Source organism: Aulonocara stuartgranti (genome assembly GCF_965226115.1).
Source record: "Aulonocara stuartgranti genome assembly, chromosome: 2".
Classification (NCBI taxonomy): Eukaryota; Metazoa; Chordata; class Actinopteri; order Cichliformes; family Cichlidae; genus Aulonocara; species Aulonocara stuartgranti.
Window position 1 is genome coordinate 32886149 of NC_138940.1, and position 24738 is coordinate 32910886.

A 24738-nucleotide genomic window follows, 5' to 3' on the forward strand; every position below is an offset into this window, starting at 1 on the left:
CTCTCCCTCAGAATGAGGAAATGTTAGTAAATATATAAAGAAGGAAGTAGCTGGTGTTATAAGAACTCTCATACTAACTTGTGCTTTTGTACTTTGGACCTGAGCATATCCCTAAAAAGCTTTACACCACAATAAAATATGCACACACACACACACACACACACACACACGTTCACATCAGATCAAAGATTATTTCAGTTAACTTCACTTAAATCTTGGAGATTTATCTTAACTTTAAACATAATAAATTCTTACCTAGAATTAAATTCAGGTGTAAATGGGACCGCAAACAGATTCTGAGGAATTCACACATACACACGCACGCACAAGCTCTTAATATTGCAAGTCAGCGTAATATTTAGATTGAACACACGATTAAAGAAGATAAGCAACACTTGTTTAAAAACATTCAGCAGGATTTGTCGTGTGAGAGCTGGCACGGCGCCATGTACTAAGACAGATTTATCACAAAGTTGAAAATATACAATACACAGAATACATACATGAATGGTTTAAACTTGACTATAAGATGGTATCAATATATTTTAAGGTGTAAAGGACAAGGGCAAAATTAGACTGAAAACTTAAAAAAAAAAAAGTAAATTGCTGAAACCTGCATCACTACTTAAAATTCAGTGATGCTAGCTAGATAAATAAATAGTTCGATATTGTGTAGCAGATAACAGAAATAACAGTGTTAGCTATACATTTTCAATACATCGTATTATCCTCAGCAGTAGTAAGGTAGAAGTGTGTCTACGGTACTTGTTACAGTTTATGAACCGTTACATAAAGGTTACATGTAACACTCTCAGGTGCAGCTAATCACACCAGCAGAAGGCTCTTACTTCAGATTGTCTGGGATTTTGGGAGGTAAGAAAAGCATCATTGTTTTCCAAGTGCATTCAATCTGTGGTGAACATGGTTAATGTTTAACTGATGCCAAGCAGCATTTTAACCTTTTACCCTGACATTTACCAGTATGATAGCAGGCAGTGACATTGGCGGCCATTAAAACCTTTGAGCAGTTGTTCAGCTAAAATGTGTTTTAGAGGAATTACTTGCACGTGTCTGTCTGCATGACACTTCCTGCATTTTTGCTTTAGAGTTGTTAGCCACACTGCCAGGAATGTTTAAATAGGGCTTTTTAATAAATTTGGTAATTGCAAAGAAAAAAAGGTATTTAAAAAAACCCCAATATATGACCTGAGCCAAGATGAGCAGGTAAAACTGACAAATTCATTAACAAAGCTCAACCATTAAAAGTCAAGGATGTTAGATAGAATTATTAGCTATTATGTTTATAAGCCTTCTTAAGGTTTGTTCTTCCTTTTTCCTGATCCAAACGGGTTAAAGAACCTGAACAGACGGTAAAACCTCTTGAGACACATCTGGAATTAGTGACACTGGATTACAGTCACTATAGTAACCGGCTTGATTAAGACACTGGCTGCTATTGTATCATAACAAAGTGATCAGAACCCTAAAATAAGAGCCTTCTTTGAGTTGTCTGCCTTTGCATTTGTTCCACTGTCTCATAATCCCATCAAGTGTTAATGCTCTTCTGAGTGATTTGCCTTAATGAGTTTTAGCTTGAAGTGTTTCCGGAGCTGTGCTGTTATGATAAGAAGTGGGTGTGGATGCATTACTAGCTCTGTTAATGCATCCTTGGTACAGAGTCACTTTACAAGACAAACTACTCACAGAAGTGCTGTCCTCTACTGATGCAAGCTCATTTTCAGTCCTTCTATTTTGAGAGGAATTTTCAATCATTCAAGTATAAAAAAAGACACCAAACTCAAGGGATGAAAAAGTCTTGTGTCTACACAAGGACTTAGAAAAGAACCAATTTTACCTATTTTTATTAGCAGTTTGTCACAAAAAATACACGATTTGTTCTCTCTCGCTGTTCATTGAAACCTCATCAGAAAGGGTCTCAGTGGAAGAGCGGCAGTCAAGAAGCTAGAAGGGAAACAGGGAAAAAAGGTTGAGCTATGCCAAATAGGGGATTTTATCACAACTGATGGCATTATGAATGCAGAAAAGTGCCACCAAATTTAAAACCACCATACAATACCATCTCAAAAGCAGCTGATTGATAGCTGCTTCTTTTTTCAGTATTGCAATGATCCCAAACATACTGTCAGTGCAGTAGAATTATACTTGGATACAAACACACACACACACACTAGAACATGATCAGTCATGGATTGGCCTCCCCAGAGCCCAGACTTCAACATTAGTGAAGCAGAATGAGATTATCTCAACAGAGAACTGAACAAAGACACCCATTTTCCATTTTCCTAGCAAAATATGAATAAACGAATGGTGACTGAAGACTTTTGAACAGTATTGTATTTAACCCTTTCTCACTTCAAATGGAACATGGTGTCCCTCATCCACCTGGCAAGGGGTGGTGGAGGTAATCATTCCAGTTTTAAATAACAAGATGATGGGCTAACAGGCAATCAAAAGAAAGAGTATTATGGATGTTTTTAGACCAGGTTTCACACTAAATATGGCAATCATAGGACTGGGCTCAGCTGGTGTGTTTAAAGCCCCCCTGAGTGATTTAAATATGGAACACCAGAATGCACTGAGGTCAGGGTCTGACTAAAACATCTGGATTAAAGTACCGGGAGGTGATTTACATGCGCTACATATCGGGTCCAAATGAGGGTATATTTTTGCTAATTCAACTTAACGCAGTGACACTGGTGGACAACTAGCCTGTGACTAGTACAGGGAGAAGAAGAGCTGCGTTCCAAGATACATCTGAAAATCTGGTATCCAATTGAGTTTTAAGCATGTGTAATGATTGAGGGCATATTTCACCTATCCAATAAATCTGGGAATTTATTCCATGTTCCTGTCATTTTTTACTTTGTACTGTATTTCTGTCTAATCTGTATCTATAGCACTTATTATATGCCCGTCCAGGGCATATAAAATCTGAGGAAGAGGACCACTTTTTTGCTTATTGACCTTCATTTAGGATTATTTGGGGTTTTTTTTGCCTTTATTTGATATTTGACATACAGCAAAGAACACAAATCGGGCAGCTGCTCCACCAGTAAGCTAAACCAGGCCTTGTTTATTGACCATCTTAAGGTTTATTCAGTTTTTCTGTCATGAACATTTATTTTACGCCCAGCTGATAGCTGCCCGTCCCATCGCTTGTTCTGCCAGAGGTTTCCTCCTGGTAAAAGGGAGTTTTTCCTTCCCACTGTCACCAAGTACTTGATTGTTGGGGTTTTTCTGTATTATTGTGGGGTCTTTATCTTACAGTATAAAGCACCTTGAGGTGATTGTTGTTGCTTTATAAACAGAATTGCGGTTTCTAAGTTTAAAGGTGAAGCTGATTTGATAGCTTTGGTTTATTGTGGTCACATGCTGAATTATTTGCACACAGATGTTGCCATGGTGCTTCATAAATTTTTTGTGGTGCATGAGGGATTTGTGCACGTGTCTAGATATACTTAGTAAAACCAAAACAAAAACACATTCGTCATCCTGTTAATATTCTCTACATGCTTCATGCAGATTGATGTCTACTGCTGAGCAGATTTCTTTCTCAGCGGTGTTTCTTTTTTTTTGACCCCACTGCTCCTTCTAGCAGCTCCCATCTTCTACTTTAATCCCTCATCCTGGAGGGGAGGCCAGGGAGATGCACACAAAGGAGAGAAAGCAGTCTCTGCTCTCCATCATGAGGCCCCTAATGATGCTAACCCTATACCACTGACAGAGGAGAAAGTGGCCACAGGGGCGACAGGGATGGGGGATAATATGTTGGACTGATGAAGCTCTATTAGGCTGTTCTTTGCTTCAAATAATGTGAATAAAACATGAAAGGTGAGGCTTGTTATCTTGGTTTTATTTCCACATGTTTTCGATTATGATCCAGATTTCTATCTCGGTGATAGTAATAAATAGAATTACAGTTAAACGAGTTCTGCAGTCATCCTGTTTGTGGCACTAAAGCGGTGATATTTTTTCTTCTCAGGGCTCCTTATTCAGCTGCACTGACACGAAGGTCCTAAACAAGAGGATGTATGAGACAGAGAAAGACACATCAAAGCTGACCTCATATGAGAGATAAGTGATCATAATTCAGTAAATACTGACCCATCACGTCTGGATTACGATTAGCTGGCAGGCTTGTATAAGAGGTTAAGCTGGACAGAGAGATCATGCAGGGGTCCGGCTGTCCCCAGGTGTCATAACATGAACACGGCTGGTCTTGGTACACGCTGCAAGAGATGTCCCCTGCTGGAAAACAAAACAGTTCCAGCTCAGGTTCTCTTTTATTTCCCTTCCTGTCTCCATTTCTATCTTCACTTGTGCTAATTAGACGAATGATGAAACACATGCATGCCTGCGTTTCCAGGGGTAACTATGCATATTTTTCCATGCAATCTCCTCTTCTAATGCTCGCAGTGATGGAGATGTGAGGGTGTATGGGCCTGTAATGAGAGGCCAAGGTGAGGAGGAGGCAGCGAGGAGCAGAGAACCTGCTGGCTTTGAGGACAGAAGCCTGGGGAGCTGAGGTGGACCTCCTGCCGCGGAGGTTGTTTTAGTCAGACTAATATTAACATAAGACCGCTGGCTTTTCACATCAGTCTGCCATGTGGTCACAAGCTGCGGAGAAGAATAGGCTCTAAACCCTGAGCCTCCTCTGTAAATACATCCATGTGTGTGAGCTCTTACAGTAGAAAAAGAAATGGCCAGTGAAGTTTGTCTATCTTAAGGATGCAATTTCAAACAATGTGTTTGACTTTTCTTGCAGAAATTATGTTTTCTTGGTATGACTTTAAAATATATATGTATTTTTAAAAAGGTGCATCAAGAAAAAAACTTGTTGGAAAGGTATTAAAAATAGGACTTTCAAAGACATCTGAACAATGTGCAGATTTGCTTAAAAAGAGAAACTTTACATTCTTCACCAGTTATCCAGCTAGTGTCTGCAAGCTCCAGAGGCACCAGCTCATGAGCAGATATGAACGTTTCTAGATTTGTGACACCAACATGACTACAATCAGATGAGAAGATTGTATGACTCAATATGAAACACAGTAATAACAGTTTAAAAGTTTCTCCTCTCTTCTAATCTCTGTCAACAAATGTGTTTCCCAGGGCTCAATAGCACTTAGAAAAAATATATGCAAGCATAGCCTAAACTTTCTCTCAGCTCCACATCACCACAAACTGTCTGCCAGACATCACTAACTGCTTCTGTGACCTCAGGATCTGATTATCTTCCAGTTTTCTCAAAATTAACAAAAACAAAACTCATGTTTTTTTTTTTTTATTAAAATGCACTTGTATGAAGAGTTGGAGCTCAATCTCTTGCAGTTCATGGTTGTTTACTACCTGCCCATCCATGATGGCTAACAAACTACGGTGTATCCTGGACTTGACCTTATATTCTATTATCTTCTATTTAAACTAAAGCTTCCTGGGTCCAGATATTCACCTACAACCTTTTTCAGTGTTGGGGTTTATTTCAACCTCTTGCAGCATCTCTCATTTCTGTCATTAATTCTCCTTTCTTTCTGTTGCTTTTTTCACCTTTTGTTTGAACGATTGTAACAGAATCTTTTCTGTAGCATTAAGATTCATATCCCTGGAGCATCCCCTGCTCAAGTTCCTTTGAGATTTTGTGTCTCACAACCTCTATGAGCAACTGAATCGCTACACCATCTCCCAAAATCTTTGCTCCATTGACACTGAGCAGCCACCCATTTCCCTTTCTCTGGACTTACATGTGATGCTGCAGGCAGGAGTTGCTCCTTAATAATGTCTGACAAAAATGGAGAGCTGCTAACAGCAGATAAAGCAATCGAGTGTAGAAATTGGTAGTAGAAGTGAAAATATAGAAATTAATAGAATACTCGTGAGCCTGAACTTTCAACATGAACAATTGCAGATCATGCTCACAGATTACATTACCTTCTGGTATCTTGCAGCTATATTTTGAGATTCCCAGAATCCCACTGATGGAAAAGCTGGTTGGGGAGGAACAGGCTGTTCCCATGGCAACTGATGATGCTGAGGACACTGCAGAGGCAGAGGTTTAGTGTCATTAAACATTTGTGAGAGCACTAGAGGGTAAAAGAAACAGTCTTACCAGCTTCACAAGATTCGGACTGAACTTTCTTCCTGATGATTCTGTGAGGACAGAAATAACCCACTCAACGTTTTTCTTCACTTTTAAAATCTGTGTAGTCAGACACACGTGAGTTCACACACTGTACCTGTTGATGGAGCTGATGCTGGGCACACTGTTCTGGTCACACACTTGCTCCAGCAGCAGCCTGTCTCGGATCTCCCAGGCGAACATGGTGGGGTTGTGGTGTTTCAGTTGGAGGATCTTTTGCACAACTTGGGGAGTGGCCACTTTGGGCTTAGAGCCCCCGATCAGTCCGGGTCTGATGCTTCCTGTCTCATTGTACCTGAACAAACAATGTCAATATCTATCAGTTGGGCTAACATTTTACCTGAAAGCAATGCTGTATAACAACCACATCAAAAAGTCACCTTTCAAGGATTTTCACCTTTAATCAGCTATTGTAATATATTTTTTTTTTACATTTTCCATAAAAACCTCAAGCTGTAATGAAGTGAGAAAAACCAAGAAGTTTAACAGTCCAGCTTAAAGCTTAAAAAAGCAACAACAAAATATCACAGCATCACAAAGAAATTACACTCACTAGCGTGCTCACACAAAATATTTGCATTAATATAAGTAGGACATGGAATAGATTAAAAAGATAATGACAAGTTTTACAAATAAGCTAAAAAAAATTGTTTAAAATATGTGGTTTTCATATTCAATTGATACACTTTGCTTTTGGAAAAGTGGTAAAACAGCCAAGCAGACATCACTACTAACACTACTAAATAAAACAAATAGTTGTTTCAAGTCAAATAACAGTTGTTTCAAGTCAAACGGGCGACCGTGGCTCAGGAGGTTGGGAAGTGTATCTGTAACCGGAAGGTCGCCGGTTCGATCACCGGGCTCTCTGTCCTGGTCGTTGTGTCCTTGGGCAAGACTACCGCCTACTGGTGTTGGCCAGAGGGGCCGATGGCGCGATATGGCAGCCTTGCCTCTGTCAGTCTACCCCAGGGCAGCTGTGGCTACGACCGTAGCTTTCCTCCACCAGTGAGTGAATGAATAGTGGCATTGTAAAGCGCTTTGGGCTATATAAATCCAATCCAGCTCCTAGGCTGTGTAGATGAGTTAGTGAAACAACTTGATCAGCTGTCTTCTTGCGTCTTGTGATACAACATATGCCCTCTAACCATCGGTATCCGTACACCTTTCCATTACCAGCTGTTTTTATTTTACTCTTCCAAGCTCGTGTTTTTTCTTTTTGACCAAATGCAGCTTTCAGCTCTTCAGCGCCCTCATCACATATCAGCAAACTGCGTTCATGAGCAAAAAAAAAAAGACACAATCGTACTTCATAATTAGTTTTATTAACAAGGGTTAATAAAACTAATTATGAAGTACGATTTCACTATATAAAGCATTATATAAAAGGCGTCAATCTTTATATTTCAATCTGACATTGATTAACAATCACGTGGCCCTGATGCTCCTTCGTACATTACAGACTCCGTTTACCTGGCCAGTATTTTGCTGACGCAGCCGTGACTGACGCGCAGGCGGCGGGAGATCTCACAGGGACGCACGCCCTGTTGCGCGAGCTCCACGATGTGCTGTCTCACCACGTGAGGTAACGGGCGGCCGTTAATGAAGACACCGCCAAGCTGATTGACTCCACCGTGCCCTGAGCACCGGAGCGGATGAAGAAACATCAGTTAAATTGTGCTATACTTTGGACCACCCATTTATGCGACTGCCGCGTACTACTTAAAGTTAAAGAGGTAACACTATAACTTAGTCTGGGCTACGGTGCTGGTAAAGTCCCTCACTAGGAAACATCATTAGGCTACTTACTGTGCATAACGGTGAGCGGAGCCTGTCCAAAATGCACTTCCATCACAGACTTTTGTCTAAGTGTGGAAAATGCTTTGAGATCTGTTGGACTTCTGCTTCTGGGTGCGGTTATTGTGGAGGTTGCAACATTTTAAACCAACCTGGAAACTGAAAAACTAAAGTTGTGCGCGGTGGCAGGTCAGAGGCTCCTCTCTGATACTTTCAGCACCTGCGCGCTGGAAAGCTGCTGGAGCGCTTTGAACGCACACGCACGTGCAGCAGCTCGTGTGAGCAGGGCTGTACCAGGACTTTAGGAATACAGAAGTGGTGAATCAGAGTCCCCAAGGCGGAGCCCCTTAAGTCCCCACAGCCCATGTGCTTTTAAAGTTATTTGTCATAGAAATATCGTGAGATATTTAATATTTACAAACACTACACCTGGCTTCTTTCACGTACAGACACCATTTGCTGCATATGAAAGATGTGCTAATCCACACAATGCACAGCCTGAGCAGCAGATGATTTGTGCTTATGATAAATCAGTTTTAACGTTTAAAGCAAGAGCAATAAGCAAGCTGTGTAGCTGACATCTGTCTATTACAAAAATATTATAGTAAATCATCAGGTGCATACAACTTATTTTCGGTGTGCACATCAAATCATTTTTATGTGTAAGAACGTCACAAATTTAGTATTTTTATAATAGATTATCGTGTGCACTCCAACTACTTACATCAGAATTAAGATGGTAAGAAGCAGCCAGATGCAAACTGATCATCAGCAAGTGAGAAACCTCTATAAAAGCAGAAGTTCTGGTTTGCTGGTTTAATGTCCTTTGGACAGATAAAAACCACAGTGGAGATGTTTGGCACTTTCTGAAGAAAAGCATCAAGGCAAGGCTGTGGGAAGCAGGGGAGCTGCAGCTGGTATACTTTTTCAGCGCAACATTTAGGTTACATTTTGATTGTTTATTGTTCTCTGCTATGTGCAGTGATGTAAGATAATTGCAAGACTAACAAAATTTGTAGAGCATGACAGGATGACAGAGACCCCCTCCTCTGAATTAAGGCGTTGCAATGGCACAGCTAAAGTCCAGACATAAACCTGATTGAAATCCTCTGGTGGGACCTTAAGAGCTGTGCACAGCTGAAAATGTGCAACCCTCAAATGAACTGAAGGAATATTGTAAATACTGCAAACGGTGAGTCAAAATTCCTCCACAATCATGTGAGAGACTTCTGAATCATGTGGCGTTATTAGTTTTTCCACACAATTCTTGGTTTAGTTTTTTTTTTAAATAAAAAATAAATAATGACAGTGTAATAAGTCACGTGTTACTCATCTCATTGTATTTATATTTTATCTTAAGACCTGATAAGCCTTCTGATAAATGGACTGTGCCCCCTCCCTACCCACACAGCCATTCACACAGCTACACTGTAAGATCCACAAGCGGACTGTGTTGTCCCTGTCTACACACGCACGCACACAAACACACACGTACACACATACAATACACTCCTCAGATACTCACACTACCTAATTTAACCATCCCCTTCAGTGAATGGACTGCTGCTATCCATCCGAACGAATGTCACTTGAGTTTGTTTTAGAACTTTGATTTTATGCTATTATTATCCATAACTATTGTTGCAATTCATTACTGCCTTTTAACTGCTCTTTTTAAACTTATTCTTTTTAATCTGTTTATTCTGTTTAAACTGTATTGCTTATTGCACTGTGGAGGCTGGTGAGAAACCGTATTTCGTTTCAGGCTGGGTAACATCATACAAAATGACAATAAACTTCTTGAGTCTTTTATTATGTCTTGATATGTAAAGCCTTAAAATTGACAAAGGGTGCACTTCTTTTTTTTAGTTATTTATTTATTACATTGATTGTAATATAACACTAGACCTTTATAGTTAACCTCTAATTAGGATTACGCTTGACTGAATGTAGGCTGATAGTCCTATTTCAGTTCAAAATGTATTAATGTGATTACATTTCTTAGTTAAATAATCTATTTTTAGTTCACAAAATTAATCCTACAGCTGTAGCTACGCTGCAGACTGAAGTCCATATTATAAAATGGTCTAACTTCAATCGCTAACAATTAAACCCAACAAAAGTAGTTTTTCATACAAACGTGGACCTCTTCCTCTTTTATCACTGACTATACCTGGAAACTCCTAGACAGACTTTGGACGCTGGGTTCTGTTTTGGTTGTCCAACATTTTCCGGAAACGCCGGGTAAACCGCTCCACACAAGTAAACAAGCATGGGAGAAAAACAAGCTTTTTCTGCGCTGTATTGAAGGAACAATAATTTTACGCCATGAACCTGAAAGCGAAGTATTGGGAGTTAAAGGTGTAGGTAGCCGGATATCATGTTTACTGAAGTTATTTGACTTGGTAATGTTTAGCTGCTACTTTAGCTAACTGCCTCGTGCACTGCGGTGCTACTTAGCTCGCGACAAAATACGTTTTTTTAATGTTTGCACACCCGCGCGGTAACTATCCCGGTTTAAACCAAAACGGTTTTAGTTCGGTCGGATAAAAGACGTTAATAAAAACGTGTAAAACACCCATCAGTCAGTTATCGCTGTTTGCTAGCAGTGAAGACAGTCGCCTGTGAGTGGCGCTGTTCAGCTACAGGTTGTGTCAGGTCTGATTATGGAGCACACTGAGGAAAATGAAGCTGATGATGGGCAGGAGGGCTCCGAAGACTTCTTTATTCGGGGGTCCAGCAGTTCAGAAGACGAAGGAGGGTGTATGAGACATTCGATGAGCTGCAAACAAGCTGCACGGCAGAGCAGAGAAAGCTCCCCTCCGCTCCTCCTGGTCTTTCCATTCTCCTCTGGAGGAAAAAGGGCTCTGCTGGACGCTGAGCTGGAAGTGTCTTCTAGTGATGACCTACGGGACGATAAAGATGAGGATCAGCCCATAGAGGACTGGATGATCCTGGAAGGGGAGGAACTGGTGGAGGACTCAAACATCCAGCTCAATCTGAGCTACAGGAACAGCTCCGGGGAGGAATTAGATGATGAAGGTGAAACTTGACTTGGTCAGCTTTTGGGTTAAGAATATAGTTTCCTGCCATTTTATTTCCGTAGTCCTAATGCAAGCGCGAGAGGAAGATTTCGCAGAGTTTAAATATGAAAGCAAAAAGTCAGAAGTAAGTGCAATACAGGAGTGATATCCAACCAAAATCTGCAATAACAAAATAAATAAAAGTAAGTGCGATTATTCCACTACCTATTTGTAATGTGCGTTAAAGCTCAGCTAATCCAGATGGATGGATGTTATTCACAGTGACTATATGTAGATTACATATTACTGTATGGCTTCACCTTTGAAGTTTTGTCTGGTTAATGTATATTATTGATATATATATATATGTGGAAAATTGAAAATTGATGTACATTTAAATGTAATTCCAAAAGATTACTGAGGCCGTGCAGTATTAATTTGATTGATCAGTTTAATTTGATTCTAATACATACCACAGACCAAAACAATCCCACGATACTATGCGTGCAATAAGTAAATGAATAGAAGCATTAAAATTAATCATACTTATTCTCATAGTGGACCTTTTGGAAGTGTTACCTGACAGAAACGATGCTAGCACAAGCAAAAAAACAAACAAACAAAATAAAGCAAACTACAAGAAATATAAAAACATTATTGCATTAACTAAAAACATCCAGTAAAAATTATGTACTAACTTGTTGTTCTAAAATGCTCCTTGTTTAGTTTAACAAAGCAATTTTTCATTTTGAGATTTGCTTAGATTAATTTTTTTTTTATGTTGAAAGGTAATTTGTTTCAGCAATTTCTGGCAAAATATCTGAAGTTTTTTTGTGCCTGTGTTTTAACAATTGGAGAAATGTACACCAAATCACATCCAAGGGTACTGTAACTGGAAAACAACAAATTCTAGTGAATATAATACATGAGGGTCAAAGAAAAGTAATCCACCCCAGGGAAACATTTAGCCATTTTGATCTGCAAAAGTCATCAAACACCTAAATTTTGTGGCATGAATAGGTCTTTGAACCATGCACAATTAATTACATGCGTAATCAATACTTAAATTAAAATAAGGGGTGATAACAAAAATGGGAGCCCAAGAAATCACGAACTGTCACCACATGCTTGTGCTCACTGGTATGGGGATTGGTTCACAAAAAAACTGGATGCGGGCGATCAAAAGAAAGACTTTAATACATGTACTTTAATAATTATTTAATTAGAGAGAAAACAGCTTTGAAATGCAGCTAGTGCAAACAACAAACAGATGCTACGTACTTATTGCTTACTTATTATGCTACTGTTGATGTTTCCATGAGCTGTATTGTTTTCTATAATGGGCTGTGGTGATACAGTTTAGTTATTCTTTTGTGGATGTACCAGCTTCCAGCATAGAGATAAAAATGAAGAAAAATAAAGGTGACTAAAAACACATCTCTGTAAATGCATTTCAACCAAAAGAGTAAATGGACCCAGTAAGTGCAGTTATTTTTGTAAATGTGTGGGAGTGCAATTTATTTAAAAAGTGTATACAGAGACAGTTTGCTTAGCTTGGTGCTTTGGATGAAGATTATCATATTCACACCAGGGAGCTGCACAGAACAACCACTTTGATTTGACCCACCAGCTCGGGGCTCCACTGGAGCAGTAAAGTTTTAGGTTTTCTTTACACATAAGTGATAGTTAGTCCAGAAAGGTCAGGTGCCCTTCATTATTTTTTAGAGCTCCTGCTTTATCGAGACTGAATGCTTAGAAAAGATTACCAAGCTTTGAAAAACCCTATTTTTCTTTTTATTCCCTTTTTTTAGGTGCTTATGTTTCTGTTCAGTAACTATGCTGAGATCAGCTTAAATTTGGATATTTTATTGCACACAATATTTAGTTGTATTTATTAATGTTCCCCCTGGTCTTTCTCTCCAACACAGATTTGAAGGGCAACGTGCGAAAATCAGTAAAAGAAAGCTGGGCTGTATCTGTGAAAGACAAGGTAACTTTTGAGGTAACTTTTGATTTTTATCAGCTTTCATGAATACTATAGGACGACTCACTGCAGCTCATCTGCAGTGAGTGTAGCCTGTCAGTCCACAGTTTACCTCAGCTGTCAATATGCCGGGTGTCCACTTTAATTTAATCTGGGGGAGTCTGTAAAATGTTGTGAAATAAGTCCAATATGAATCAACGAGTCAGTGAAGCTCACGTCTGCCCAATGACAGCAACACTGAGGTGAGCTTTTGAAGATGCTGAACTTTTCTCTATGTAAGTGCTGCTATTAGCTTCATTTAGCTGCTATTAGCCCTTGTTAACCTCTGTTAGCTGCAATTAACCAGTGTTAGTGAAACATTCTTTGACATTGATCTAAAATTGTTGGACTGGAGCAATTGCGACAACATTGGGAATAAATAAGCATTTTATGCATGCTTTTGTGTGTTAGAGCTCCGATTTCAAGTCAGGAAAGGAGGTTTGAGGTGAGGAGGAAGAGGATCAGGTGGAACAGAGGGAGAGCAGTGATGGAGAAGAAAGACATAATGAAAAAGAGATTTAAGGGTTTTGGAAGGCATTGGTGTGTTTGAAGATGTAATTACACTCTAATCAATGTATATTCATGAGTACAGCATTCTTTTTTCTGTCAAATAACTTCAACAAATTGCTGGGCTCAGATCTACCCCCCGTCCCAATCCCTTTTTGTCCCCCATAAACCCCCCACCAGAGCGGCCAAAGGTTTGCCATCGAGCCCCACCCTCAACAGAGCAATCGAAGTCACATTGCCCAGCCTCGCCCCCCTTAGTTCCTCTTCATGCCCTGTCTCCGCAGTCTGATGCGTGATGTGTGAAGGGTCCGGGCTGTGAGGATTATGGCAGTGATGACTTTTCCCAGGAGAAGCTGGGACCCTGTTTACTAGAAGGTTTTAAAATTTCTGTACTTTTAGGTGACAGGAGACATGTGGCCTGGTCAAAACACAGAGAGCTGCACTCTAAAAGATCTTTAAACATAGTAAACATACCTTGTGTGCCACAGACTGCTCCCAAACACGAGGGGACAAGTAATACCTCTAAAACACTTAAGTTGGCTTTATTAAACATTAGATCTCTAGCTGGGAAAACATTTTTAATTAATGATTTAATCACTGAGCACAGCCTTGATTTTATGTTTTTAACTGAAACTTGGTTGGACCAAAGTAACAGTGGAGCTGTTCTCATCGAGACGACCCCTCCTAACTACAGTTTTATCAGTGAGGTCAGGGCGAGCAGGAGAGGAGGAGGGGTTGCTGTCTTATTTAATGAATCATTTCAATGTAAGCAGCTATCTCCTGGAAGTTTTCAGTCTTTTGAATATGTGGCTTTACAGCTGAAGGCCCCATCCAAAGTTGTGTTTCTTAATGTTTACGGGCCTCCCAAATACTGCACAGACTTTTTTAATGACCTCAGTGAACTGCTGTCTGTGATCTGTGTTGATTTTGACTGTGTAATTATTGCTGGGGATTTTAACATTCATGTGGACAACCCTCAGGACAAAGGGACTAAAGACCTGAGTAACACTCTGGGCAACTTTGGGCTGACTCAGCATGTAACAGAGGCCACACATAATAGAGGACACACTCTTGACCTACTGATCTCCAAAGGCCTGAGCATTTCAAAGGTTACTGTGTCTGATGTGGGCCTGTCTGATCATTACTGTGTTTTCTTTGAAAGTAAAATCTCAGCCCACACAAATATATCAACAACAGTGATCACAAAACGGTGTATAACTGAACACAGTAGTGCAATTTTTAACCAGGTCTTCCCATTAACACCTGACCTGTCCAGAGGGTCAGTCAATGAGCTCGTCAATAGCTTCAATGCTAACATGTTAAATGTAATGGACACTATTGCTCCCATTAAGGTGAAGGTTATCTCTGGAAGGAAAAAGTCTCCATGGAGAAACTCCACACTGGTGAAAAATGAAAAAAGAGAGTGTAGGAAAGCTGAGCGCAGATGGAGAAAAACAAACCTCCAGGTTCATTATGACATTTATAAAGAGAAACTTCACAATTATAATTTACAACTGAGGAATGCAAGGAGGTCCTACTTCTCTGACATCATCACTAAAAACAGCCATAATGCTCGGGTCTTATTTTCTACAGTTGACAGGCTAACAAACCCCCCTGTGTCAGTGGCAGCTGAACTTCATTCGACCATGGCCTGCAATGACCAAATTCTTCACTGAAAAAATCCAAAAAATTAGACAAGCAATTGGTACATCAACAGCAGATCCAGGATATGTACTGTGTCCACCAAAAAACTGTTTAAACACCATGAAACAGTTTCAACCTATTAACAGCAAAGACCTGGAGGACATCTTAGGTCAACTGAACAACTCCTCCTGCTGTTTAGATGTCCTGCCAACAAGTTTTTTCAAAAAGGTCTCAAAGACTTTAGAGTCAGACCTGTTACAGATCGTCAACTTTTCTTTATTATCAGGTGTGTTTCCAGAATCACTAAAAACTGCTGTAATCAAACCTATACTGAAAAAGGACAATCTTGACAAGACACAAATGAACAACTACAGGCCGATCTCAAATCTCCCGTTTTTAAGTAAGATCATTGAAAAAGCAGTTTCTCAACAGCTCAGTTACTTCTTAAAACAGAATAATTGCTACGATGCCTTCCAGTCAGGTTTTAGACAGAACCACAGCACTGAAACCGCTCTGACCAAAGTGTTTAATGACATATGTCTGAATACAGACAGTGGAAAAATGTCAGTCCTAGTTTTACTGGATCTCAGTGCAGCATTTGATACAGTTGACCACAACATATTACTCAAACGACTGGAGAACTGGACAGGTCTTTCAGGAACTGTACTAAACTGGTTCAAAACATACGTAGAAAACAGGAAATACTTTGTATCAATAGGTAACTTCACATCTGAGCAGACAAGTATCACATGTGGAGTTCCCCAAGGTTCCATCTTGGGACCCCTTCTGTTTAACATCTACATGCTCCCACTGGCACAGATTATAAACAACAACAAAATAAACTATCACAGCTATGCAGATGACACACAAATATATATCACAATGTCACCAGGAGACCGAGGCCCTGTACAGGCTCTTGGTAAATGCATTGAGGAAATCAATGACTGGTTGTGCCACAATTTTCTCCAGCTAAACAAAAACAAAACTGAGGTAATAGTCTTTGGCGCCAAAGAAAAACGATTACAGGTCACCAGAGAACTTCAATCTATACATCTAAAAACCACAAACCAGGCGAGAAATTTGGGTGTAGTGATGGATGCAGACCTAAACTTAGAAAAACACATTAAGACAATAACAAAGTCAGCTTACTATCACCTCAAGAATATATCAAGGATAAAAGATCTGATGTCTCAACAGGACCTGGAAAAACTAGTCCATGCATTCATCTTTAGTAGGCTTGATTACTGTAACAGCATCTTTACAGGTCTACCTAAAAAATCAGTCAGACAACTACAGCTCATTCAGAACTCTGCTGCTCGAGTCCTCACTAAGACCAAAAAAGTGGACCACATCAGTCCAGCTCTGAGGTCCTTACACTGGCTGCCTGTCCGTCAGAGGATAGACTTTAAAGTTCTGATGCTGGCCTATAAAGCTCTGAATAGTTTAGGACCAAAATACATCAATGACCTCCTGACCCAGTATGAACCATCCAGATCCCTCAGGTCATCTGGATCCGGTCTTTTATCAGTTCCCAGGGTCAGAACCAGACACGGAGAAGCTGCATTCAGCTTTTATGCTCCTTATATCTGGAACAAACTCCCAGAAAGCCTCAGATCAGCTGAAACACTCAGTTTATTTAAATCCAGGTTGAAGACTCACCTGTTCTCAGCTGCATTTGAATAAAGCACCAAATCCACACTTTAAGCTTAAATTTCAAAACTTACATTTAACTACTGATTTTATCTACTGTTCTGATTTTATCTGTTTTGATTTTATATACTGTTGTTTGTTTGTTTGTTTGTTTGTTAATTAGTTAGTTAGTTTATTTGCTTGTTTTAATCAATTTTAAATCATGCTTTTTATTTGTTCTTGTTTCTAATGTCTCTGTAAAGCACTTTGAATCACCTTGTTGTTGAATTGTGCTATACAAATAAACTTGCCTTGCCTTGCCTTGCCTTGCCTTCTGTACCTTTGATTTTGCAGTGTGGAGACAAAATTATGGTTTAACCTAATTTTAAAAATCTCTGTGTTGTCTTGGATTATTCCTGGATCATCTTATCTAGAGTGGCGCGGATCAGTCTCTGACCAGCCGTTATTTCTCGCCTGGTTGTTCCCTGTTCTGTCGTGCATGCAACAGGACAGGACACCTTGCCAAAAGCTGCTCCTTCCGCAAGGTAAATGAACTCACTCATCAGTGCTGTTTCCATGGACACCTGCAGAGGTTCCTCAACAGGACCATTTTAAAAATCTTTTTTTTGTTGTTTTTTTTGTCTTTGTGTTGACAGAAATATCCTATATGTGTCCTTTGTGGGATCCAAGGTCACATCCAAAGGAAATGTCCAAGTCGCCCCTGTGGTAGATGTGGACTGCCTTCACACGGGCTCAAGCCATGTGATCTGCCTCCAGTATGGAACCAGCACTGCCTGCGCTGCGGGATGACAGGGCACCTTTCTGATGTGAGTTCACAGGTCTGGCCCCTTTGAGTGTTGGTGTTGCAGAGTGTGTTATTGTGCTGAAGGAAGCGTTGAAAACATTTGACAGTTGTTTGTTGACAGATTCTGTAACCTCATGATTGTGTGGGCTCAATTTATGAAGTGTTGTTTTATTTCTTGCAAACAGTTCTTTGTCTTCCTCGTTGTTGCTTAAAGAAAACATTTCTTCTCTGTTTTCTGGATTTTCCTCAGGCTTGCCCTGATACATGGAGACAATACCACTTGACAGTGAGTTTTGACTGCTCTTTATCTGCTCTTTTTTTTTTTTTTTTTAAATCTAATCTTCTTTACTCAGCAAAATGCATAATAACAAGCCTTTCTGGCTCAATGTGTAAACCTAATTGGAGTTCTTAATGATTTTTCTCTAAAGTAAGCAATAGAATTGATCTAGGTACTAGGTGGCAGGGGACCGGTTTAATTAGGCAATTTTGAAAGCTGTATTCGCTGCCTTTTCATTGATAGTCACAGGACAAAATAGATGGAAAATGGGGGAAAGAGATCAGGGGAATCAAATGCAATGAAGATCCCACGTGCTGGGGATCAGACCAGAATACACCCATTATCAGGAGCCTGTTGATAGGTGTGTACTGCTAAAATAGCCAAGAGATCAGTGAAAGTCTGTTATCGCTGTAGAAATGTCCTTCATTTGACCTTTTTCTTCCAGATTAGGGTAGCGGTTCCCCTCAGGCCACAGGCAAGCCACAGCCTCCATCACAGGAAGTGCCGCATTCATTGTTACAACTGCTCTAAAAGAGGACATTACGGTTATGTAAGTGATAAATACATTTAATCCTCATCTTACTTTTACTCGATCTTTGTCTGCCTTTATGTCTATTGCCTAATCTGTTTGGTCTCTCACTTGTCTTTTCCCTAAACTTGCTACTCTTTTTTGGTTTAGTTTTTTTTTTGCTTCACCTCGCTACACCAAATTCTTTTCTCCCCCTGTTCTTTTTTTGTGTTGAATCAAACTTAGTTAAATTCTCTCTATTTAAGTCTCAGTTGCATCCATTTTCCACTGTCCTGTATCCATCCTTCAACTCATTTTTTCTTCTTTTGTCTCATGTGTATCACTGCCTGTCTTCTGTATCAGGAGTGCACTAAAAGGAGGATGGTTACGGGCACTTTTCCATCATTGCCTTATGTTTACCAATATGACACCAGGGAAGACATTCTCCAACTTCGGACCAGGCGAGAGGAAAGAGTTAAAGGTGATGAAGCTGATATCAGAGTTTTTACATTATTATTTTACAATCGGTGTATCTTTGTTTGGGCTGTACATGTGAGTTTATTGGAGCTGCCTGTTAGTTCGAAAACAGCAGATGTAAACTGAACACTGAGCGTGAATTATAACCAAAATTATCTCCTGAAATGGGTTGTTCATTTATATATACAGTCAAGTCCATATGTTTTCTGTAAATCCCCCAAGTTGACTTTTAATCGAACAATCAGATCATTATGTGTTGAAGTGCAGACTTTGGTTTTATAACTGCAGGGATCAAAAGTCATTGGATGCACTAACTTTAAATATTTTAAATATAGTGAAATCCTTTGCATTCAATGACTTGCTGAAGTCTACTACCCACCGACATCACCAAATGCTGTTTTTCCTCCCATGAGATGCTCTGCAACACCTTTATTGCAGCTGCTGTCAGTTCAGGCTGTGCCTTTATTTTGGCTTCAGTAACTGAAAAGCATGCTCTGTCGGGCTTAGATCAGGTGACTGACTTGGCCATTGAAATATCCCATTTCTTTGCCTTCAGAAAGACTTTTGTTTGTTTTTTGGGGGTTTTTTGTAGTACAATTTGGGTCATTATCCATATGTACTGTGAAGCACTGTCTAATCAGTTATGCAGCATTTGTTTGAATCTGAGCAGAGAGTTGAGTCCTTTACATTTAGGAATTCATCCCGCTGCTTCTATCAGCAGTCAGCTCATCAATAAACATCAGTGATCTGGTTCCACTGGCAGTCATATGTACACATGCTGTCACATTGCCTCCACCATGTTAGGAAGATATGTGTTGTGTGATGTGATATGCTTTGGATCATGAGCTGTTTTGCTCCTTCCCCATACTTTTGTCTTCCCATCACTCTGGTTCAAGTTCATCATGGTTTTGTTGGTCCAAAGATTTTGTTTCAGAGCTGCGCAGGCTGTTTTAGATGTTTTCTGACAAGGTCTAATCTGATCTTACTGTTCTTGAGTGTAACCAGTGGTTTGCGCATTGTTGTGAGCCCTATGCATTTCCATTAATAAAGGTGTCTCTTGATTGTAGACTTTAATAATGATACACCTACCTCTTTGAGTGTTGTTCACATTGTCAGATGTTGTGAAGGAGTTTTTCTTAACCATGGAAATAATTCTGTCATCATGCATTTTGCTGGCCAGTGCATTCATCCTTTTTAGGAATGGACCAGATTCTTTAAAGATTTTGGTCACTTCTTAAGTGCTTGCAATCTCTCTGATAGGTTTATTTTGATTTTTCAGTCTAACGATAGCCTCCTCCTCCTCCTCCTTGAGATTTCTAGTGAATCACCACGAGATACAAATGATGTCAGCTGGAGATGGTTTATCTGATTAACCTGTTTTATTTACCTTTGACCTGGTAGCGGCCCTATTTACAGGCACTTTTTAAATGACTGTGTTCCCATTTGTGCTTGAGACTAAATTAAAACGGATTTGAAGACGAAAAGGTGAGCTTTACAGGAATATTCGATGTATCATGGTAGCACAAAGCATTTATAGGTAAGTTGTCCAATTAATTCTGAAAATACCTCTGAAAATGGAGGGCTATGTATAAAAATAGCTGTAATTCCTAAACAGTTCAGACAATATTTTAATTAAACCCCTTGAATTAAAGCTGAAAGTCTGCACTTCAGTCATACCTCAGTTGTTTGATTTAAATCCATAGTGATGGTGTACAGAGGAAAAATGATTTTAAAAATGTCATTGTCTAGAGATGTGTGGACCTAAATGTTTGTTGGTTTTGAATTGGAAATGCCAGCCATTTTTCTGCTTTGGGATTGCTTTAATCATACTTAGTTTTTTTGTGATTCTATCCAGACTGTTATTCACCTTGCCCAAGAAGCATCGCAGAATCATGATAATGATACAAGGCTTTGGGTATTTAATCAGAAGTGGGATACAAAATGCAAGCAGATCACATCCTGCCCAGAAAAACATTTCAAATGAAACGATTTATCAAAAGACAAATGATGTTATTGGGCATCTATGCTTTTTGCTGGCTCTTTTGAATGGTGAGGGAACACTTTCAAAATGCACCAGCGTGCTTCATTTTGGTGAGAATAGATTGACATGTGAATTCTGTGAAGGTGCTTTCTTTGGATTAGTGTAACTCTGGGTCTGAAATGTTAGTTATTGGACACATTTTCTTGATCTCTAACAGCTCTGCAACAAAGTATGCCCCTTCACTATTTAAATGCACCAATTACTGCTTGGGTGGGATTGGTAGGTTTATCAGTGCTGCCTTTTAATGACTGAAACCAGCACTGTGAATTAAGTGAATTAAAACATAAAACTAATACAATGAACTGAAAAACATTATCTCTGTAGAGTTAAGAAGAACTGCACAGTTGGTTGATAAAGCGTTCTTTTCACACCGCGTTTGATCAGGAAATAAACGAAAAGATTTATTAGTTCAACAGCTGCTTTTAATCACCTGTTATTCAGTTAAAACAGGATCAGACTTGTCAAGGACGTCTTTTGTGTTTCTGTGTTTTCAGAGCCTGCACATGTTTTCTCAGACCTGTCTGAAAAAACAGGGACGAGCGGTGAGGAGAATCGATCAGTCCAGGGGTGGACAAAGACAAAGAAGGAGCTGCACACCCGAGCTGGCACGTGGAAGACGTGGCAAGAGAGGCGCAAGGAGAGACGAGAGGTGAAGCGTCTGAGGAGGGAAGCTCAGGCCAGGCGGGAAGGAGGACTACTGATAAAGTCCCGCTGTAGCTCTGATGACGAAGTCTATCCCAGAGTCCCCTTTAGTCGGCCCGATGACAGGCAAAAACAGTCCACTGCACCTCCACAGAAGAAAAGGAGGGATGAGACAGGTGGCAAAAAGAGCAAGAAGAGCAGAGAGGCAGAAAGGTGGAAGAAAAGAGGAGGGGTAAAACGTGGGTATTTGTATCCCCATGCTGACATAGATATCAGGAGTGTAAATCTTCTTTCCCCAAAACAAAGAGTACGCCACAGAAAAAAATGATAGCTGATCTTTTTTTAATGCATTTATTTTTTAGGTGCTAATAAATGTAACAAGTTTGCAAAGAAGTCATTTTGTGTCTGTGATCTTTTGATGTGTTATTTATCAACATTTAATGACAGTACAGAAAACTGAAAATTATACAGGAATGTACTTTGGTACTTAATATTTAGTTTTGTAGTTTAATACTTAAGTGTTTTACACCTACACAGTTTTGAACATGTTTTGTTTTTATTAGATTATATTAAATTAGATTTTTATTCAGATGTAATATTTTGTGAATGTACCGTAGTTGCCTTCCTAGTAATATTTAATTTTTTTGTATTATTTTGAAATCTGCCTAGATGTTTAAGTGGCATATTGTAAAGAAAAGCATGAATACTGTAGTCTAAGGAGCTTGGAAACCAAAGCAACTGGACATTTCACCTCTCATCTGAGAAGCTTTTTCACTTCTAAGACCAAATGGTGGAGAATCCCAGGTATTTAAGCCCTAGTGGGAGTTCTCCCTTAGGGGTTAGGGATCTCAAAACTGGATCGTAGGTGGCAGACAGTTGGTGTTGTAAGCCACCCCTTCTGTTTATGGTCCTTCACAGTGGACATAGATGGCTTCTTTCACTCCTCTTTCAAATTATCTGTCTTCTCTGCCCAAAATGTGATCATTGACGTCCTTGAAAGAGTGACCTTTATCCTTTAGATGCAGATGTACAACTGAGTGTATCTCCTTAGATTACCAGGACCTGGATGATTGAGAACCTACACAGACATACCTACCCTCTTCTCTTCACCCTGTACACCTCTGACTTCTGCTACAACTCTGAATTATGCCACATTCAGAAGTTTGCAGACGACACAGCCATCATGGGGTGTATCTGGGATGATCAGGAAAAGGAGTACAGAAGTCTGGTGAGGAACTTTGTCGCATGGAGTCACACAAACCACCTGCAACTCAACACCTCAAAGACTAAGGAACTGGTTGTGGACTTCGGGAGGTCCAGAGAAGGTCCACTGCCGGTTCAGATGGAGGTGGAGGTGGTCAACAAGTACAAGTACCTCGGGCTGTGGGTGGACAATAAACTGGACTGGTCATGCAACACAGAGCACCTGTATAAAAAAGCCCAAAGCCGACTGTACTTCCTCAGGAGGCTGAGGTCTTTTAACATCTGCAGGAAGCTCCTGAGGATGTTTTACCAGTCGGTGGTTGCTGGAGTACTTTTCTATGCTGTGGTGTGCTGGGGGAGCAGCACAGCAAAGAGGGACTCATCCAGGCTGGAGAAACTGATCAGGAAGGCTAGCTCTGTGGTCGGCATGAAGCTGGACACTCTGGTGACAGTGGCAGAGAAAAGGACATTAAAGAAACTGCTGGACATTATGAACAATGCTGGGCATCCTCTGCACACGGCCATAAACAATCAGAAGAGTCTGTTCAGTGACAGGTTGCTTCTCCCCAAGACAAGAACTAACAGACTTAAAAACTCCTTTGTCCCACACGCCATCAGACTGTTTAACTCCTCTCTGGAGGGGAGAGGGAGGGGAAACAGGAGGACAAAGGAGGGGGGAACAACTAAGCTGTAGTGCCTCTTCACCTCACTGTGCAATACCTTGTGCAATACTTTTTGTAAATAGTCAACAGTGCAATAGACTCAATACTTGAAATGTGCAATTCACTTGTATTTTTATTTATTTTTTATTCCTATTTATTCTATTTATCCCCTTTGTATATTTTATTTATATTTGTCTCTGTATTTATATGTGTGTGTGTGTGTGTGTGTGTGTGTGTGTGTGTATATATATATGTATATATATATATATATATAACAATTCTGTAACTGTAACTTCGGTCGTTGCTGTGCTTTTTTGGGAAGTCGAATTTCCCAGAGGAACCCACCCGAGGGATTAATAAAGTTCTATCTTATCTTATCTTATCTTACATGTATACTGTAAAGGAGAAACTGTGGAAGTCTTGAATCACTCATTTCGTTTTGTTTTCCTTCTAAAGTGCCAGACTTTTCTGTAATTGTTTTAAAGTAGCCTTGAGCAAAAGTCTTTCAAAGTTTTTCTTTGGACATTGGAATATTGTTTTTTACATTGAATCATTTAAGCACAAAAAGGCACCTAAATCTAGGGCTGAACCGGTGTTGTATCTACAAATAACAGAGGCCCTAGCAAGAAACCAATTTAAAATGGAATTGTAACGTATTTTTCTTACTACCAGACTGTCACAAAGGCACATCATTTGTTCCTTTAAAAAAAAAAAAAAGCCAAATCTATGAAAAATGCCAAAGATAACAGTTTGACAAGCATAAAATACTATTTCTGCACTAACAAGGTAATTCCCAAAAAGCTATTAGCCTAAGACTTGGCATGTCTCAGTATGGTGTGCAGTGAGTCCTTCAATATTTTGAGGAAACAGGCCTGAATGATTGATAATTCCAAACACACTGCCGATGCAGTTAAAGCAGTTAAGCTATCTTTGATTGACCTCCCCAAAGCCTGAATCTCAATACTATTGAAACGGTGTGGGATCGTCTTGACAGAAAACAGAACAAAAGGCAGCCAATATCCAAATAAGATCTTTGTCTTTCAAGAAGCCTGGAAGACTCTCCCTGAGGACTTACAGAAATTGCAGGAAAGCTTGCCTAAGATAATTCAGGCTGTGTTGAAGAATATAGGTGGCCATAACATATATTGACTTTCAATCTCATGACCATTGTACAAACTCTGTTTTTCTGATATACTGTATTTCCCTGTATGTTTGCTGCCCCTATTTCTCATTTCTTAGAAAAATATAAAGAATAATGACTCAAGACTTTTGGACAGTACTGTATAATTTGTGATCACAGCACAAGAATAAATATTTTCTGCGTGGAAACCGAATAAACGGACTTA

At 39.8% G+C, this 24738-nt stretch overlaps 2 protein-coding genes across 4 annotated transcripts; one reads left to right on the forward strand and one right to left on the reverse strand.

Moving 5' to 3' along the window:
- Positions 1-3950: 3950 nt before the first annotated feature.
- Positions 3951-9268, reverse strand: LOC309691686 (paired box protein Pax-5-like). 2 transcript variants are annotated; one of them, XM_082509555.1, is made up of 7 exons: positions 7964-9268; positions 7628-7793; positions 6255-6452; positions 6128-6168; positions 5950-6057; positions 4126-4266; positions 3951-4036 (listed from the first exon to the last, which is right to left on the reverse strand). In XM_082509555.1, the coding sequence occupies exons 1-7, from the start codon at positions 8004-8006 to the stop codon at positions 4014-4016; spliced, it is 720 nt and encodes a 239-aa protein (XP_082365681.1). In that variant the 5' UTR covers positions 8007-9268; the 3' UTR covers positions 3951-4013. The 2 variants fall into 2 exon arrangements, with proteins under 2 accessions (XP_082365681.1, XP_082365680.1); XM_082509554.1 differs by having other exon boundaries at positions 4126-4269.
- An 850-nt stretch (positions 9269-10118) lies between these two features.
- Positions 10119-23512, forward strand: LOC309687773 (zinc finger CCHC domain-containing protein 7-like). 2 transcript variants are annotated; one of them, XM_082502955.1, is made up of 8 exons: positions 10119-10993; positions 12903-12976; positions 17212-17322; positions 17434-17604; positions 17833-17868; positions 18305-18409; positions 18731-18848; positions 21380-23512. In XM_082502955.1, the coding sequence occupies exons 1-8, from the start codon at positions 10618-10620 to the stop codon at positions 21853-21855; spliced, it is 1467 nt and encodes a 488-aa protein (XP_082359081.1). In that variant the 5' UTR covers positions 10119-10617; the 3' UTR covers positions 21856-23512. The 2 variants fall into 2 exon arrangements, with proteins under 2 accessions (XP_082359081.1, XP_082359082.1); XM_082502956.1 differs by having other exon boundaries at positions 10120-10993; positions 12903-12964.
- Positions 23513-24738: the final 1226 nt, after the last annotated feature.

Bases quoted from the DNA above. Each gene is read 5' to 3' on its own strand.
- LOC309691686 (XM_082509554.1), bottom strand. From the start codon at position 8,006: ATGGAAGTGCATTTTGGACAGGCTCCGCTCACCGTTATGCACA. The intron at 7,794-7,963 runs GTAAGTAGCCTA...TCCGGTGCTCAG, and splicing joins TCCGCTCACCGTTATGCACA to GGCACGGTGGAGTCAATCAG. The intron at 4,270-5,949 runs GTAATGTAATCT...TTTGTTTTCCAG, and splicing joins TAGCTGCAAGATACCAGAAG to CAGGGGACATCTCTTGCAGC.
- LOC309687773 (XM_082502955.1), top strand. From the start codon at position 10,618: ATGGAGCACACTGAGGAAAATGAAGCTGATGATGGGCAGGAGGGCTCC. The intron at 17,323-17,433 runs GTAAATGAACTC...TTGTGTTGACAG, and splicing joins AAAGCTGCTCCTTCCGCAAG to AAATATCCTATATGTGTCCT. The intron at 17,869-18,304 runs GTGAGTTTTGAC...TTTTTCTTCCAG, and splicing joins GGAGACAATACCACTTGACA to ATTAGGGTAGCGGTTCCCCT.